Source organism: Alexandromys fortis, unplaced genomic scaffold (genome assembly GCF_014885135.2).
Source record: "Alexandromys fortis isolate MF-2015 unplaced genomic scaffold, M_Fortis_MF-2015_v1.1 scaffold_258, whole genome shotgun sequence".
In the NCBI taxonomy this organism is placed as follows: Eukaryota; Metazoa; Chordata; class Mammalia; order Rodentia; family Cricetidae; genus Alexandromys; species Alexandromys fortis.
In genome coordinates this window covers 1,481,274-1,499,849 of record NW_026068132.1, presented here as the reverse complement: position 1 = coordinate 1,499,849, position 18,576 = coordinate 1,481,274, and the positions used below count along the sequence as shown (strand labels likewise).

At 47.3% G+C, this 18,576-nt stretch overlaps 1 protein-coding gene and 1 long non-coding RNA gene across 4 annotated transcripts; one reads left to right on the top strand and one right to left on the bottom strand.

The window, feature by feature from the left end:
• Positions 1-13,942: 13,942 nt before the first annotated feature.
• Ripk3 (receptor interacting serine/threonine kinase 3) lies at positions 13,943-17,766 on the top strand. 2 transcript variants are annotated; one of them, XM_050126070.1, is made up of 10 exons: positions 13,943-14,120; positions 14,331-14,471; positions 14,585-14,894; positions 15,308-15,471; positions 15,592-15,638; positions 15,837-16,004; positions 16,083-16,150; positions 16,355-16,684; positions 16,805-16,856; positions 17,434-17,766. In XM_050126070.1, the coding sequence occupies exons 1-10, from the start codon at positions 14,101-14,103 to the stop codon at positions 17,571-17,573; spliced, it is 1,440 nt and encodes a 479-aa protein (XP_049982027.1). In that variant the 5' UTR covers positions 13,943-14,100; the 3' UTR covers positions 17,574-17,766. The 2 variants fall into 2 exon arrangements, with proteins under 2 accessions (XP_049982027.1, XP_049982028.1); XM_050126071.1 differs by having other exon boundaries at positions 13,954-14,120; positions 14,264-14,471.
• Positions 16,377-18,548, bottom strand: LOC126490857 (uncharacterized). 2 transcript variants are annotated; one of them, XR_007589261.1, is made up of 5 exons: positions 18,451-18,548; positions 18,136-18,268; positions 17,450-17,597; positions 16,721-16,922; positions 16,377-16,513 (listed from the first exon to the last, which is right to left on the bottom strand). It is a non-coding gene; the product is annotated as an uncharacterized lncRNA (long non-coding RNA). The 2 variants fall into 2 exon arrangements; XR_007589262.1 differs by lacking the exons at positions 18,136-18,268; positions 18,451-18,548 and adding an exon at positions 17,995-18,131.
• Between the last annotated feature and the right edge of the window lie 28 nt (positions 18,549-18,576).

Sequence of the window (18,576 nt, the reverse complement as noted above, 5' to 3'; positions counted from 1 at the left end):
AAAAAAAAAAAAAAAAAAAAAAAGTAAGTTCAAGGAGAGAGTTCATTTAGCTCATGGGTTCAGGCGACAGTCCATCATGACCAGGAAGTACAGTGGGGGGAGCCTGAAGCAGCAGGTCCTATTGTGTCTCTGGCAGAAGAAGAGAGCAGTTCAGGCTTGCTAGGGATCACCTCTCTTCCTCCACTCTTAAACTAATCCAGGATCCCCGACTTTAGGAATGGCCACACACAGTGGGTGGGTCTTCCCACCTCAAAGAACGTAATCCAGATAATCCCTGATGGGGATCCACAGCAGCCCATCTTCCAGATGGATCTAGACTTTGTCAGATTGGCAACACCGGCCATCACACCATCCTCACCTACTACTTGGTAGGTATTCCTTCCCTTCCCATGATGCTTCTTTCTACTTCCACTCCAGGTTCTTCACAGACTCAAGGTAAGACAGTCCTCCTTAAAAGAGGAAAGGGGAAAGAATTCTGTTTCTTCTTCTTTACTACCTGTCTTATCATCTCTAACAGATTCCCCTGCTGTAATCAGCCACTTCTGGGTTCCGCTCCAGCTCAGACTGGCCTTGCATTGCCGGCCCGCTGTCTGAAGCCTGAGCCTTGGCTATCACCTTCTGCTCCAGGTCTGTACCACTTGGGGATATCAGAAACACAGAACCGATAGAGGTGTGTTACAGGGACCTGGCTGACATGATCATGGGTGCTGACAACTACAGACTCTTCAAGGGACAGATAACACTCAAAGGCTGCCAGGTAGACATCAACCCTTCTCGTTTGAGAAAGTGAATCTTTTTTGTTTCGTTCAGGCTTCCAACTACTCTTAAATTTTTTTTTTAATATTTATTTTATTATGTATACAATATTCTGTCCGTGTGTATGCCTGCAGGCCAGAAGAGGGCACCAGACCCCATTACAGATGGTTGTGAGCCACTATGTGGTTGCTGGGAATTGAACTCAGGACCTTTGGAAGAGCAGGCAATGCTCTTAACCTCTGAGCCATCTCTCCAGCCCCCCAACTACTCTTAAATTAACCTGTTTTTACTAATCTGTGTTCTGCCACGTGGCTCAGTTACCGCTCCTCTGGACCTATGTCCAACTTCTTTAGTGTCTCACTGGTATCTCTCACTCGCCTAGATTCATCCTGAGACCTTCTTTCTCCTTGGAAGTGCTGCCTAACCTCCTCCTGCCTAACTATTGGCTGTTCAGCTCCTCATGAAACCAATCAGAAGGTGCCTGGGTAAAGACCCATCTTCACAGTGTACAAAAAGACTACCCCGCAGCACCGGCTCCATTTCAATACAAACTGCAAGCAGCCACTGCCTTGGTCTGACCTGTATAACACAGATCTAAGACTTTCCAGTTTCAGGTATTAAAAGAAAGAGAAAGAGAGAGAGAGAGAGAGAGAGAGAGAGAGAGAGAGAAAGAAAGAAAGAAGAGAGAGAAAGAAAGAAAGAAAGAAAGAAAGAAAAGAAAGAGAGAGAGAGAGAGAGAGAGAGAGAGAGAGAAAGAAAGAAAGAAAGAAAGAAAGAAAGAAAGAAAGAAAGAAAGGCAAAACCCTTCAAGTCTATGACAGAGAACTCTGGAAGGTGCAACTCCAGGCTAAAGCAGTGGGCACTGAAGTACCCTTGGTGCCTGTGTGTGCTATTTCTCCACTTCAGAGCAGTGGTTATGGCTCGGAGTAGGGCATCCTCTTCCACAAAGCCTGGCCCGAAGTACATCAATTTCCTGTTCACAGTTTTTATGTTAAAAAAAAAATCACTCAACTTTTCACTTTCAAAGTGGACGTCCTTAAACACTAAATGAAAGTTTTAAAGAAAGTCCATGAAGTACACACCAAAAGTGAGATCCATTACCAAAAAAGAAAAGAAACAGGCAAGTTGGAAAGTTGGATTGGATTTTATCAAAAGTCAAATTTTGCCTGTCCCACTGGGCATAGTGATGCACACCTTTAATCTTGGGAGGCAGAGGCAGGTGGATCTCTGTGAGTCTGAGGCCAGCCTGGTCTACATGGAGTTCCAAGAGAGCCATGGCTATGTAGAGAGACCTGTCTAAAAAACAAAAAACTTTCCCTTGAAGAGAAGACATTTTGGTACTTCTAGTAATCATAGCACTGAAGAGGCTGAGAAGGACTGTGCCTTTCAGGCCAGCCTGGGGTACACAGAGGGAGAGAAGGAGAGAGGGAGGGAGGGAAGGAGGGAGGGAGGAGGGGGAAGGGAGGGAGGAGGGGGAAGGGAGGGAGGAAAGAATTCATAGGGAGAAAATTCTCGCCTTTTTGTGTGTTTGTTCATTTTTCGTGGAGTTTTGTTGCTGTTATTTGTTTGTTTTTCAAGACAGGTTTCTCTGTGTGACCTTGTCCTGGAACTCTATGCCTGCGCCTCCTACGCCTAGTAGAAGAAAGTATTTCAACTGACATATTTAAAAGGCTTGAATCTAGATTATATAAATGACTTTTAAAACTTAATAATGAAATTTCCTTTCATACACACACATGCGCGCGCACACACATGCGCGCGCACACACACATGCGCACACACACATGCGCGCGCGCGCGCGCGCACACACACACATAAAACAGAGCAGTGCCGAAGGTGTAGCTGAGCAGTAGAGTGCTCGCTTGCCTATCGTGCTCAGTGCCTGGGTTCTTTCCCAGTTCTGTTCTGAAACCAGAAAAGCAAGCAAGCAAACAAAAGTCTTCATACTAACATGGCAAACCATCGAATAAATACAAGCAGTCCTCTGTGGCGGCGCACACCTTTAACCCCAGCACTCAGGAGGCAGGGGCTGGCGGATCTCAGTAAGTTTGGGGCCAGCCTGCCTTACATAGTGAACTCTAGGCCAGATGAGGCTACATAGTAAAACCTAATCCCCCACAAAAAAAAATTATATGCACATTTTGTTTGTTTGTTTGTTTATTGTAACTAGGTCTCTCTATGAGGTGCTGGCTGCCCTGAAGTTTGTATGTAGATCAGACTGACCTTAAACTCACAGAAATCCTATCTCTCTGTCTCCAAAGCTCTGGGATCAAAGGCGCGTCCATCATACCCAATTTATCGTTTTTTCTTGTTTGCTATATAATCCAGGCCAGCTTACAATTTACAACCCTCCTGACATTTGACACCCTTGCGAAGACTCAGAAATACCTACCATATGGCTGAGCCATCGTGTTCCTGGATGTCATTCACAGCTGAGAGTGTGGGCCACATTGGAGCTATGGCCCAGTGGTAAAGCTCTCACCCAGCCCACATTAAGTTCCAGTCTTATTCCTCAGCATCACAGGGGAAAATCATACGCAAAAAAAAAAAAAAAAAAAAAAAAACCAGAGGCATCTTGTACCTGTGCGGTAGGATACTACTTACCAGTAAAACGTGTCATCTGCTACAACTCAGAACAGCGGGGAGAAAGAACGCACTTGCCAATCAGACCTGTGATCTGCAGGTGCAGGTACACGTAACGCGGAAGAAAAGTAATCACACTGGGAGAAAGATATCAAGACCAAAAGGACACGTGCTGTGTGGTTCCATTTACATGAAATAGGAACTGCAAACCAGTCTCCAGTCAGCAGATGGGCGTCTTTAGGAAAGAAGCAACACTGAAGGACAGAACGGGCTGGAAGGGACATGAGGAAACTCTAGGGTGATGGATATGTTTGCTGTAGTGCTGATGTTAATAGAAATGAAACTCTGATCAAATTATAGACGTTCCACAAAGCTGAGCCATCTCGAGAAATAAGAGCTATGCTTAAGGAAAGGTCCCGCTTCAGGTTTCCTCAAAGAAACTCACCCAGAAAGGAAAGTCCTCATCTGCCACAGTCTGTGTGGTCTTTGGCTGGTTACTTATTAACCTCACAACCCACGCGCTCTCTCATGCACTGACACTCACTCGCTGACAAGATCTTCCGATGTAGACCAGGCTGGTCTGGAATTCACCGTGTAGCTCAAGCTGACTCACTCACAGCGATCCGCTTGTCACAACCTCTCCAGCCCTGGCTTTACAGAGGTGCACAATGTCATGCTCAGCTTCCTGAAAATGGGGCTACCATGGGCTAGAGACATGACCCAGCACTAAGAGCTCCTCTGCCGCTCTCCCAGAGAGTATGGTTCAGTTCCCAGCACCCATAGAGTAGCTAGCAACTGTTTGTCCCCAGGAATCCCAAAGCCCTCTCCCACACATGGTACACAGACCTCTTCCTCCTGAAATGGGACACCTCCCCCTCAAAGGCTCCACTCTAGATCGTAGGTCCACCCTTAATGTCTCACTCTCCAGATATCCTCTCCTTTCTCCCAGACACCTGTGTTTACAGACAAAACACCCTTGCACATAAAAAAAAAAAAAAAGTGGGGCGAATACTCTCCTGCCTCAGGAGTTCATGTGATGACGGATGAGTCTCTAGCCCATCCCAGGTTCCCAGATAACATTGGGTCCCAGCTCCGAGGTGGTTGGATTTGGTGCTGTTTACTTTCTTTTTTTTTTTCTCTTTTTCTTTTTCCTTGCAGATAGCATCCCCGGTCACAGTGACATTCACGGGAAAACAGGAGGAGACAGAGGAGAAGGTGGCTCTTGCATTATGTTCCTCTGAAAACAGGGCCTAAGATCTAGATTGGAGCCTTTGCGGGGGAGGTGTCCCATTTCAGGAGGAAGAGAGGATGCGAAAATACAGGTGTTATTTGCTACTGGTCAAGACTCAGTCCCACCAGAGGCCATCTGAAGTCGTCCCACGAGCCTCGGGAGGAACAGGAAGCTGAGGAGCAGCCGCAGAGAGTCCAGTCTCTGCTCTTCTCCAAAGACTGTTGGCACTGGAGAGATGCAGAGACGGGCCTCTTATGGGAGGCATTGACAGGATCAGCAAAAGGCCCACCATGCCTGTGAGTTGCTGCCTTGGATACAGAGCCCATGCTCAGGTCAGCAACACAACAGGTTTTAACCAAGATGAGTACTCTTGTACCAGATGTGCAGACATCAAGTGACTTTCAGCAGAGACCGCGCCCTCCTCTCAACTAAGAGGACCAGTCCTAGAACACTAACTTCCTTAGTAACTCCCTCTGGGAGAAAGGAGAGGGTATCTGGGGAGCGAGTCATTGAGGGTGAAGCTGGACATTTCTCAGAAGGGAGAGCTAGCTCTTTGGAGTAGCTGTTAAATCGTCTTCTCTGTTCTACAAGGAAATTTGAATCTAAATGCGCCTCACGCTGGGAATTCAGTAACATTTACGTAGTAATGATCACTGCTTACTGGTGTTATGAGCCTTACTTTAATCTGTCTTCACAAGAGCCTGGCCCAGGAGGTAATTAGTGAAAACACAGAGGTTCTGAGAAAACAGCTAGTAATTAACAGAACAGAATTTGATTCCTGGCTACCTAACTCCAGACCACTAGACAGAGCTCCATTTCCTCTGTGTGTGTGTGTCTGTGTCTCTGTGTGTGTGTGTGTGTGTGTGTGTGTGTGTTTTTAAGTGCACATATCTACATAGTGAGTTCCAGGCCAGCCAGGACTATATAAGACCCTGCCCAAACATGAATAAATGCGTTCTCCAAAGCTTCTTTTTCCCACCCTTGTATCTTACATGAATCCTTCACAAATATCCTAGGCTCATTCCCTTTAAGAAATAATGTAAACCCTTAACCCATGCACTTAGGAGGCAGAAGGTGGATCTCTGAGTTTGAGACCAGGTTGGTATAGAGCTAGTTTCAGCACGGATAAACCCTTTCTCAAAACAAACCAAAAACAGAAAGAAAACAATAAAAGAAGGAAGGAAAAAGGGAGGGAGGGAAGAAAAGAAAGGAAAAAGAAAAGAAAGAATGCAGGACAGGAAGTCCATGAGGAGCAGCTGGGATGAGAGGCTAGGAAAGCACAGAAACCAGACCTTTGTCAACAACTGGGCACAGCGAACAGAAGGGCTCTAAGTACTGGGTGCATCACAGTATTCATAGACAGAGCAGTTATAGCTGCTCACTGTACTCCTATACACACAGTTATAGCTGCTCACAGTACTCCTACAGACACAGTTACAGCTGCTCACTGTACTCCTATACACAGTTATAGCTGCTCACAGTACTCCTACAGACACAGTTATAGCTGCTCACAGTACTCCTACAGACACAGTTATAGCTTCTCACAGTACTCCTACAGACACAGAGGTGATAGCTGCTCACAGTACTTATCATTCAAACACAAGTACTCCTATACACACAGTTATAGCTGCTCACAGTACTCCTACAGACACAGCAGTTATAGTTGCTCACAGTGTTTTAAGATGTTTTGTTTTGCTTATTTTTACTTCAAATGAACGAGTGCTTAGCTGTGTGTACATGTGTGTACCAGTTGGGTACGTGCAGTGCCCACAGGCTTGTGGAAGGTGTTGGATCCTGGAACTGAAATCAGAGGCAGTTGTAAGGCCCCCCCCACCCCACCCCCGGTGCTGTGGCTCAAACTCAGGTCCTCCGCAAGAGCAGTCCATGCTCCTAACTACTTAGCTATCTCTCCAGCACTCACCCAAAAATGCTTTCAGCCTCCCCACACTAATAAAGAATTGAAGTAAGTTCCCTTTCCCAGTACCCTGGACTTAAGGGTCCATTCAGATAAAGGACTTGGATTCTGTGAGTAGAATTCATTAGTACTGAAAGACCCTCGAAGAGGACTTTCTCTCAGGAGGAGACCTCCCCATGCCAAGGAACAGGCCGAGACCATACGGATGCAAATCGCAAGAGGTTTATTGGGTAAACACAGGTACCTGCGGGCGGCAAGTCTTTCTGAAGACTTGCGCGCCTGCCGACTGGAGGGCAGGTTTTTTATAGGGAAGAGCAAAAAGCAAGTCTACAGAAGCAAAAAAAGCGTGGTTATCGGAATGAGGCGGGGGCATGAATGGTTTCCTCTCTCAGCATGGGTGTCAGCAAAAGTCATCCTGTTCCTATCTTATAGATATCCTGTTTTGCAGTCAACCTGCTTTGTTGATGTCCTATCTTATTGATATCCTGCCTTGCAGTCTTCCTATCTCATCCTGCTCTCTCAAGCATATGGGATGTTCTTACAAGAGCAGGCTGGCTGCTGCAGGTTTTGAGGAGGGGGTCTGTAGGGTCTTTCATTTCTCCCTTTTTCTTTTTATTATTGAGTTAAATCTTTTACTCAAAGCAATTACAGAACCTCTGTTTCTTGTTGTGGTATCATGTGATACTGATGGGTCAGTACTAGGGCCTGAATGACTGACAGCCTGTCTTTTATAAACTGGACCAGGTGGTTTAAGATGCAGGGCCCAAACAGGAGTATCAGAAGGAGGATAATCAAGGGACCCATCAAAGAAGACAATAGAGTTGTAAACCAGGGAGACTTATTAAACCATCCTTCAAACCATCCTTGTTGTGATTCACACTCCTTTCCACCAGGAAACAGGCGAGATGCGAGGGTTTTACTTTACTGAGACAGGAAGCACAGCCGGCACACGACCCAGTGGCTGTGTGGTTCTTTGTGACGACATCAGATGTGACACAGAAAAACAAGATGGGGCTCTGATGTGCAGAAGACCTTACCTTCAGCCCTGGAGGGGCTTCTACAAGAAAGCAGCCCAAGGGAAAGGGAAGGCAGAGCAATTGTGGGTGAGGTTTCTTTCCAGGCAGAAACTCACCCCAGGATTTTTTTCCTGTCCAGACTCTGGGTTTGCTTTGAGACTTCTCCAAATGCAGCCCAGTTCCCCAAAGTGGCAGTTTTTTGTCATGGTTGGTTTTTTTTTTTTTTTTTTTTTTTTTTTCCCTGTGGATATTTCTTCCTTTCTGGTGAGGGCTTGTTTCCAGCAGTTAAGGTAGTGAGGAGGGAACCCTGAGCTGAAGCGATCTTTGGCCAGACAGAAGGACCTGTCCTGCAACCATAAAAAAAAAAAGGCTCCTTAGCACTCTGTTTACATGCAAACCAAAGAAAAAAGTCAGGGGGTTTCCTATTTCCTCATCTGCAGTATGTCCAACCTCACGTCTGTAGAGACTGGCTGTGACAGCACTTTTTGAGCTATCAACTATGAATCACACAGCACTTCCACAGTTAATAATGAGGTCGTGGGTGCCTGGGCAGAAAGAAAACAGAAAGTAAGTTGACTGTGTGGGTCTTCTTTGTTGGCTCACAACATCCTCCTGGCCTGGTATCACACCCACAGACCGCCAAGTTTGTCTCTATCAGACTTTTAGCATAGGCAAACTCCCCTGCTCATTTCAGTTAGGTCCACGTTTGAACAGCAAAGGCTTCCTAAGAGTTGTGCACGGAGGAGAGGGAAGCTGCTTCCTCGCCGGACGTGTCCCAGGGGAAATCAGGAGGCTGCAATTCAGGGTCACTCCATGGATTCCTCTCAAAAAAATTAGAAAATGGAGATTTAAATAAGATTGTAGGTGCCTGGGGAGATGACTTGTTGCAAGGAGGGCTGCTTGTTGGTTCCTGGCCATTTAGCCCCCGAAATAATCACACAGAAACTGTATTAATTAAATCACTGCATGGCCCATTAGCTCTAGCTTCTTATTGGCTCTTACATATTAATTTAACCCATTTCTATGAACCTGCATATCGCCACGTGCCTGCAGCTTACCGGCTAAAGTTCCGGCATCTGTCTCCAGCGGGGCTACATGGAGTCTCTCTGACGCTGCCTCCTTTCTCCCAGCATTCACTTTAGTTTTCCCCACCTAGCTCTGTTCTTCCCTGCCATAGGCTCAGAGCAGTTCTTTATTCATTAATGGTAATCACAGCATACAGAGGGAAACCCCACATCAATGACTCAGTAGCTAAGAGTACTTGCTGCTCTTCCAGAGGACCAGAGTTTGGTTGCTAACAACCAAGTTGGGTGGCCCACACCAGTCTGTGACTTCAGTTCCAGGGGATCAGATACCTCCTTCTGCCTCTTATAAACAAATCCTAGAAAGAAGGAAAGAAAGAAAAAAAGAAAGAAAGAAAGAAAGAAAGAAAGAAAGAAAGAAAGAAAGAAAGAAAGAAAGAAAGACAAAGTTGGGAGGAGGTGGCTTTAATTCTAGAACTTGAGAAGCAACGGCAGGTGGATCTCTGAGTTCAAGACCAGCCTGGTCTAGCGTTCCAGGACAGTCAGGGGTAAGCAGAGAAACCCTCTCTCAAAAAATAAACAAACAACAAACCATGAAATACAAGAAAATTAAAATATCTGTGAGGCACCTATGTAACCTATGTACCCCCTACCCACGAATGGCTCCTTTGAGCATATTTCTATTTGAATGAGACAGAATCGCATTACATATGCCAGGCTACCCTCCAATTCACCATCCTCAGCCTCTCTAGTGCTAGGCCTGTTGAAGGGTCCAAAAAGATCCAAAATGACCCAAACACAAAGGGCCCATGCAAAGAGAGATCTTTATCAAAAGAACAGCAAAAACTGACCACCCAGGCAGGGACAGCAGGTCAGAGTCAGAACTGACTGTGTACCCGAACGTTCATCTCAGCAAGTATTTAAGCAGAAACCCCACAAACACCTGAGACAAGTTACAGTTCCATTTTCCACCAGTCAGGATTCAAGGATAGAGGCTTCCCTAGGAGCACTGTTCCGCCAACCAGGATATCAGTGTTACCCAGGGAGTTCTGGGGAGGAAGGTCTTGAGAACTTAAACTTTATTTGACCTCCTATTCAAGATTTATGTTTTATTCAAAATCACTTAGTTTGGTTCCTTCTTACAGGTAAACATATCTATTTCTCATGCAGGTATTTTTCTAAATAGGTTTATACGTACTTCTTTTCTTCTGTTATTTCTTTTCTTTTATGCTCTATTTTTTGAGACAAACTCTCTCACTCTGTAGCTCAGGCTGGCTTCAAATTTGGGAGTTATCAAGAAGACGACCCTGGATTCCTCATCTTCCTGCCTGGACCTTCACAGTGGTGTCACCACAAGCACATGTTACCAATCCCAGTTTTATACTGTTTCTTTTTTCTTCAGTTAAAAGGAATTTTTAGTTTTGTTTTTCGAGACAAGGTTTCTCTGTCTAACAGTTCTGGCTGACCTAGAACTCATTTTGTAGGCCAGGCTGGCCTTGAACTCACAGAGATCCGCCTACCTCTGCCTCCCTAGTGCTGGCATTAAAGGTGCGCACCACCACCACCCACCCGGCTTTCTTTTCTTTTCTCTTCTGTCTTTCTTTTCCTCTTTCTTCCTTTCCATCCTTCTTTCATTCTTTCTTTTCTTCCTTCCTTCCTTCTTTCCTTCCTTTCTTTTTTTTATTTGAGACAGAATCTCCTTACATAACTCTGGCTGTTCTGGAACTCACTCTGCAGACCAGGCTGGCCTCAAACTCACAGAGATCCTCTTGCCTCTGCCTCCTGAGTGCTGGGATTAAAGGCACAACCATGCCTTTAAAATCCCAGTAAAATTTAACATCTACACACAGCTAAATGCTTATTAATATAAATAGTTAAATATTTATAATATATCTTCATATACCCTTCTCTTTTTGTTTTTATTTTGAGGGAAAGTCTCATGTTGCCAGGTTGCCCTTAAATTCACTATGTAATTAAAAATAACCTTGAACTTCTGAGCCTCCTTCCACCATCTCTAGAGTGCAGTGATTATGGGATTACAGGTGTGCACTCACTCCTGGTTATACACATACTGGGGATCCAACTCAGGGTCTACAGCACAATAGGCCAGCCCTCCACCAATCAAGCTACATTCCCCAGTCCCTGAATCTCCTTTCTGATACAAGAAATTTTATCTTTACTGGATCCTTTTTACTTGTAAAATATGTGTAGCATAAAAGTTGTCATTTTAAGCATTTAAAATATGCATTAAGTACATTCACATTGTTGCTATTATTACCATTCATCTCTAGAGGATATTTAAAAACTTTAAAAAAGCAAGAAAACATTTCTTTAATTCCCAGATAGATTAGGAAGGCATCAACCAAAAATTTGTGTAACTACTAAAATTGCAAAGCTGGCTTAAACAGAGACCCAGCTGAATAATAAATTGGTCCCCTGAAAAAGGTCTCCTTTCAATGCAGCAAAGATGGGCAAGGCTATAGGAAAGTCTAGTGTAAGGAGCAAGGAGGTTTAGCATACATAAACTTGGAATCACGCTAGAAGTGAAAAAATGGAAAAAGGGAATCACATATCCACCGAAACTATTTTTTTTTCAAGGAGTGAAAAGATGACGTTTGGAAAATAGTGAAAACAAACTTCATCTCCAACAGACTAAGAAATTCCTAACAGGGCTGGAGAGATGGCTCAGCGGTTAAGAGCATTGCCCGCTTTTCCAAAGGTCCTGAGTTCAATTCCCAGCAACCACATGGTGGCTCACAACCATCTGTGATGAGGTCTGGTGCCCTCTTTTGGCCTGCAGGCATATACACAGAATATTGTATACATAATAAATAAATATTTTAAAGGAAGAAGAAAAGGAAAAGGGAAAAAAAGAAATTCCTAACAGACGTAAACTAAAGATTTCAGAAATTCTGAGATGTAGCAATAAGAGGAAGTTCTCCAGCGCGTTCAAGCCAAGGCAGTGAGCATCTTCCCAAACCCATGATGGCGAGAAGGACCCCTGTCTCACGCCAAGCAGAATCTGCAGAGAGCACTTCCACTTGTAGCCCTGTGTCTGAAAGACGCCTAGCAGCGTTCAGACAGCTATTGCACGACAACCTACTGTGTCGTGCGCCATCATCCTCGGGGTCCGGAAGAGAAAACTGCCCAAATGTCCAGAACGGGCAAACAGGTAGAAAGCTGCAGTATACAGCATGCCGGAATATTTCCAACCTTTACCGATATTTAACCTTAATAAAATTCAGAAACATCCCATAAGATAATGAACCTTGGAGATACTGTGCTGAATGAGGTAACACAGTCATGCAAGGATCAATGGCATATTGTTCGTCTTTTATGAGGTACCTGAAGTGTTCGGATTTACAGAGAGAGAGAACTGCAGCGGTTTATGGGGGCTGGGAGGAAGGAATGGGGAGTAACTGTGAAGTTGTTCCAAGGTGCTGGCTTGGGATTAGATTTTTCTGTAAAAGGCTGATCGGTAGGGCTCACTGTTCAGTTTTTCAGTCTCCAGTCACAACCATGCCATGGAGTGATAAAATACAGGCTTATTTGTCTACTTTCGGTTCTTTTTTAGATTTATTCTTATGTGTATAAGCCTTTTGTCTGCATACTTGTCTGTGACCACAAGCATGCTGGTGCCTGCAGAGGACAGAAGAGATGTAAGATCCCCTGGAACTGGAGTTAAATACGGTTGTGCGCCACCATGTGGACACTGCGAATCAAGCCTGGGTTCTCTGGAAGAGCACCCTCTACTCTCAACTCCAGCCGCCTCCAGCCCCTACCTAAAATTCTTTTTGACTTATTTATTTTGAGACAAGATGTTGCTATGAAGCCTTAGCTAGCCTGGAACTCCTTATGGAGACCAGGCTGGCCCTAGAGGTCTACCTGCTTCTGCCTCCTAAATACTGGGATTAAAACTGTGCACCACCATTCCTGTTACCCGGTGCTCTGGCACTCCGGAGTCTTGAAAAGCCTTCATCCAGAGTATATGCTTATCAGGAACACGAATCAGAGTATTTGCATGCAGGAGGGGCCATGCACGGGAAAGAGTGGGAAGCCCCAAGTCGGTCGCATCTGCGCAATGGACACCGCAATGGCAGTAGTCTATGGCAGGGCCAGCACACTTAACCTGATTGCAATACCCTGGGATAGATCTTGAGCCCTCCAGCTCCACAGAGCAGTTCACAGAGCAGACACGTCCCGACCAGTGCCAAGGGCTTCCATCAGCAAGAAGAGCAATTAATAATGACTTGAGCAGGAATTCAGGGAGGGGCCCCTCCAGTGCATCGCTACAAGCTCACACCTTCTTCAGTCACCTGCACCACAGGCAGACTTATATGGCCCAGAGGCATTTGCAAAAAATATGCTAGCTTGAGCTTGGGGGAAGGACAGCTCAGTGGGTAAAGCTCATGTCGTGCATACATGAGGACCTGAATTCAAATCCCTACACCCCAAGTGAAACTGGGGACAGTAGTCCGTGACTGTCATCCTGGTATTCCTACAATAAGATAAAAGGCAGAGACAGGAGAATCCCGGAACCTCCACAGGATGGCTAGCGTTGCTCCACACGGCAGAGAACATCTCAGACACCAGAGGCTGTCCTCTGGCCTTCGTACACACACCATTACATGCATCCCACCCCCACATACATGGATGTGCACACAGAGAAATAAATTTTAAAAATAAATAAGCCAAACATGGTGGCATACACCTTTAACCCCAGAACTTACTCTAGAGGCAGAGGCAGATGGTCCTCTGTAAGTCTGAGGTCTGCCCGGTCTATCTAGCAAATTCTAGACCACCCGGGGCTACGTTGAGAGAACCTGTCTCAAAAAAAATTTTTTTAAATAAATAAATATGGGCTAGCTTGGCGAAGAAGAGCCAGGTTCTAAGCTATTTCCATACTTACTTGACCAAGGTACTTAAACTGAAAGTGCTTGTGTTTCCTGGTCTATAGAAAGGTAAATAAGGTTGATCCGAGATTAAGGAAGACGTTATGTGTACCTGACCCAAGGCAAGCCTTATTAGAAGCATTACCCATAATCTTAGAAGAGCTGAGTCTAAGACCATAAAATTTTCCTTCTCCCTTCAACCCAATTTGGCAGGTGATGGAGCTAGGAACACAGAGTTAGTTCCAAGAGAGACAGGGCTGTTGTGGAGAGCCAATTGTGCGTTCCTGGGAAGTGAGAATTCTTTCTTCCTTCCTTCCTTCCTTTCTTTCTTTCTTTCTTTCTTTCTTTCTTTCTTTCTTTCTTTCTTTCTTTCTTTCTTTCTTTTTCTTGTGACACACCCAATGCCCAGTTACTCGAGACAGGTGCACAGAAATAAACAGCCCCAAGTTTTCGTTTGCTCCACCCCAGGGGGCGGGACCTCCTTAAGAAGGAAGTTATTCGATCACTCATTCAAAGTAGGGTTGGGTGAACGTCCTGGGAAGTGGAATTCGGGGCCTGGACCTCCGTGCCTGGACCAATAGATCTCTCCCTTTGCAGGCGCTGTCTTCCTCTCAACCCAAACCCCCAGCTGTCACCGTCGTTCCCGCTTTCTGTGCACACAACTCCTGGAAGCCGCTAACTCCTGATGTCTTCTGCTAAGTTATGGTGAGTGCCATGGATCCTCAGTCTCTGACACAGCCACACAGGATACCGGGGGACACACCCAGAGGGCGCCTTTGCTGAGGCAGGGGACAAAGCTGGGGGCTGGGTGGGCCGCAGGGGGAGGGTGACACGCTGCCCACGCTCAGCCGCGGAACTTGGGAGACGGAGAATGTGCTGACGGGCTCCCCTACTGGATGAGAACCTTCCCTCAAGGAGCTGTGGTGCCTCGGCCTCTCTTGTACCCTGTGATGAACTGATGAACCCAAGGCTTGTGGGCTATGGCGGATTTGGTACAGTGTTCCGGGCACAACACAGAACTTGGGGCCATGATGTGGCAGTCAAGATCGTGAACTCGTGAGTGACCCCAGCTGTAGGCAGGATCTGGTCAAGGGGCAAGGCGGGGCGGGGGGGGGGGATCCTTCCAGGGTCCGACCCAACTGTGACTGTGACTCCCTTTCGGAGTGTAGGAAGGTGATATCCAGGGAGGTGAAAGCTATGGCGAATCTGCGTAGCCAGTACGTGCTGCTCCTGCTTGGGGTCACCGAGGACCTCGAGTGGGATTACATATCTGGGCCGGCTCTGGTGACAGTCTTCATGGAGAACGGCTCCCTCGCAGGGCTGCTACAGAGCGCGTGTCCCCGACCCTGGCCGCTCCTCTGTCGCCTGCTGCATGAAGTGGTGCTAGGGATGTGTTACCTGCACAGCTTGAACCCAGTGCTCCTGCACCGGGACCTCAAGCCTTCCAATGTGCTGCTGGACCCAGAGCTCCACGCCAAGGTCAGCCCATCTACACCCTACTGCAAGCTTGGAACATGTTGAGTACCCTCGGCCTGTCCCTCTGAATAGAAGACTGCCCAGGTCAACTAGGAATTTTATCTCTAGTCAGTCATACCAGGTGACAGAGGCCCTCCTTACCCACCTGGGTCAGTTCCATAAGCCTATTCCACAAAGCCCCCCACCCCCATGGACCCAGGTTGACTTATCCCAGAAATTCTGACACACCTAGACCCAGGCCTTCCCATCAGCATCTTAGATCTCCTCCTGGAGTCTCACTGACTCCACCTTTCCCTCTGGTCCTCCAAGACCACCTTCAAAAAGCTGAGGCTGCATCTCCTGGAGGAGAGAAGGGGGAAATTTTGGAGAACGTCTGGCCCCTTCATCTAATACCTCACTCTTCCTTTCCCTTACAGCTAGCAGATTTTGGCCTGTCCACATTTCAGGGAGGGTCACAGTCAGGGTCAGGGTCCACGTCCAGGTCCAGGTCCAGGGATTCAGGGGGTACCCTATCTTACTTGGCCCCAGAGCTATTGGTTAATGTCAACCGGCCTGCTTCCCCAGCCAGTGACATCTACAGGTAAGATATCCAGTCTAAAACATCCCAAATTTCTATACTATTTAGGCCCTTCTAAAGGATATGGCCTGGGAAAGTGGTCTTCCCAGGGGCCAGCTAAGCCTCCATTTTGTTTCTGTGCAGCTTTGGGATCCTTGCGTGGGCTGTGCTAGCTGGAAGAGAAGCTGAGTGTAAGACTCTAGAGAGACTCTGAGACTCTTACCCCGGGTGCCAGAAGCACCTAAAGCCCTGAGCCCCGCCTTTCACCTTTTTTCCTACTCAGCTGCCCTCTTCCCACCCCACCTCTCCCTGGGCTGACACTCCCTGCTTCTGTCCATGGGCTGTGACCTCATATCATGGATCCCTTATTGTTATCACCCCCACTCCAGTGGTAGACCAAACATCACTAGTTCGTGACGCAGTTTGTGAAAGGCAGATTCGACCCTCATTGACAGAGCTGCCTCCCCCCAGCCCTGAGACTCCTGGCTTGGAAGTGCTGAAGGAGTTACTGATACGCTGCTGGAGTTCTGAGCCCAAGGACAGGCCAACCTTCCAGGGTGAGTTGGGGGTTTCTCTAGCAGCTAGGATCAGGAAGCTTGTCCTGCTTGCATGCCACTCACTCTGATGTCTTTCAGATTGCCGTCCAAAAACAGATGAAACCTACCTCCAGGTACAGGACAAGGTAGATGCTGCTGTCTCCGAGGTATGTTTCCAAAACTGCCTTCCCACCCAGGAGGTAGTCAGGTACAGCACATGTGACCCCTTTGACTTTCTGATGTATCTTCGCTGCCGGTCACCATTCTTTAATCCTTGACCATCATCCCCACCCACCCCTGAGTCTCCAGGTAACAGACTCAGCAGATAATCCCTGGTACTTACTCTGGCTCCTCAACTCTTGTCTGTGCAGGTGAAGCAGTATCTGTCTCAGCACAGAAACAGCAGCAGAGAGTTGTCAGGCCAGAGAGGTACAGAAATGAATGACCCTGGGGAAAGCTCAGTTTCTGACATGCTGGACAACCTGCACCTGGACAGGGGCTCCAAACCGGTTCCTGAAGAAGGCATAAGCCTTACGGAGGGAAGAGAACAGCAAGAACCAATTGGGCGTGCCACAACAGCAGCGACATCTTCGGATACGGGGGCTGGAACTCCCCAAATGCCACACACTCTACCCTCCAGAGGCCCAACACCCAGCCCAAACTTCCCTGAGGCTCCCGGTCCTCACCCCCAAAGGAATCAGGTGAGACATTGGCAAGACTAGAGTATGCCCCCTTACCAGGGAAAAGCTGGGGTTGAGGGGTCCACAGTGATGGAACTAGCCTCTTGAATAGAAAGCCTGAGAACTCTGTGCTGTTTGCAGGGAGATGAAAGACAAGATACCTCCTGGGCTCCAGGACCAAATCCAACAGCAGGTACCCATTCTTCAACCTCTATTGCTCTCCCCCGCTTTACTTTCCCATGACCTTCTTCTTCAACACCTATAGATAGAGTCGAGATACCTCAGAGGGGGGAAGAAAGGACTAGAGATCATCTAACCCAACCCTTCTCATTGGTTGGGTTATTATTAACTAAAAGACCCTGCAAATCCCAGTCCTTCAAATAGTCCCAGCCCAAGGCTAGGGAACCTGACATGAGGAACCTGATATCCATTAGGTGAAGATCCCACTGAAGTCACACATAACCTGGTTTTGCCCTGGGGTCTGCTGTCTCTCCCCAGCACCAGATCCATGCGTCTTCACAGTTCCTTTATTGCTAAGGCAATCCAGAGGGTCTTCCATCAAAGACACCCAAACAGCAGGCGCTATTCCTCTTCAGCTTCTTCTAACTCTGGAGGGGCCCAGCTCACAGTCACTAGCAGGCTAAGACCCTGCATTTGCACTCCCCAGGGCGAACACAAGGTGTCGCTGCTGCCTCTCTCCCCAAAGTGCTTGTTAAACGCTTCTTTCTAACTGCTGAACCTTCCCACCACCACCTCCTTTTCTTTCAAAGGGTCACAGTCTGTTACCTTGGAGAACTGTTGTGGAGTGCAGATTGGAAACAACAACTGCATGAAAGTAAGAACTGCTTTACCCAAGAAGAGCCCAGCACAGCGCGGCAGGGGCAGGGGCTGGCAGCCCCACCATGAGTAGGTTTCGGAGAATACCCGCAGGAGTCTAAAGCCAGTATAGAGAGAATTAAAGCACATTGTAAGGATCCCGGAACGACTAAGACGATCATTGCCACTTTCCGTGCTCCCCAAGATTCTTTGAGAGCATTTAGACCTACACCCAAACCGATTTTTGACCTATTTCCCAAAAGTCAATAAACACAATATGTTAACTATGAGTGAGTCTGAGGTGGGGGAGGGAAGAGGAGATGGTGCTGCCGCCTGGCCGAAGCAGGAAGGGGGGGCTCTGGGGACTAGTTATAGGCAACCTCTTGGCATATAAGGTCAGGGCCCAGCCAGTGTCAGGAAGGAATTGCAGAGCCTTGGCTCTCTGGTGCGCCAATCTCAGGGTGGAGCTCTTCCTCCAGAGCTCAGTACTGGCGCCACCCTAAGGCTGAACTGACGGGATAGAAGTCGCCATTCCCCTTTTCTCCTGGATTTTGAGCACTGGGCCTGGGGCCCTGGTGAAAGAGGGTCTTTGGAAATTCAAAGGTGCTCCAGGCTCTCTAGACCATCCAGACTCCCACTGCACAGACTCCACGCACCTTGCTTTCTAGGCATGGGAGCATTTTTGATTCTCTGAGTCCAAGGATTGATAACTATGTCCAACGAAGAGGAGCACCAACCCAAGGATCTATAGAGAAGGCTGGAGTTTGGAGAGTTCACACTTCGACACACCTGAGGGATCAAAAGTGGAAAGGAAATGCCCTTTCTGTCCTCACCCGCACCCCAGCCCCAGCTGGTACCAGGACAGCACTCCTCCCACGTTCTCCCAGGCATGACTTCCAGCCTTTCCAGCCTCCCCGTTTCCAAACACTGTATCTTTATCTTGACACATCCCTCTTAATCCTCTCCATTACCTCGTGTGTCTCCCACAGACCACATGAAGAAAGAGGGGAGGTGGTTGTTAGAAAACACAATCTGAGCATAGGAGGCAGTCAGGGGAGTCCGCTCCGCACGGGAAGGGGCCGGACTGTATCGTGGGG

What these genes read in the sequence shown, in the direction of transcription:
- Ripk3 (XM_050126070.1), top strand. Translation starts at nt 14,101, where the DNA reads ATGTCTTCTGCTAAGTTATG. An exon ending in ATGTCTTCTGCTAAGTTATG is followed by an intron (nt 14,121 to 14,330) that starts GTGAGTGCCATG and finishes CCTTCCCTCAAG; the next exon opens with GAGCTGTGGTGCCTCGGCCT. An exon ending in CCAGCCAGTGACATCTACAG is followed by an intron (nt 15,472 to 15,591) that starts GTAAGATATCCA and finishes GTTTCTGTGCAG; the next exon opens with CTTTGGGATCCTTGCGTGGG.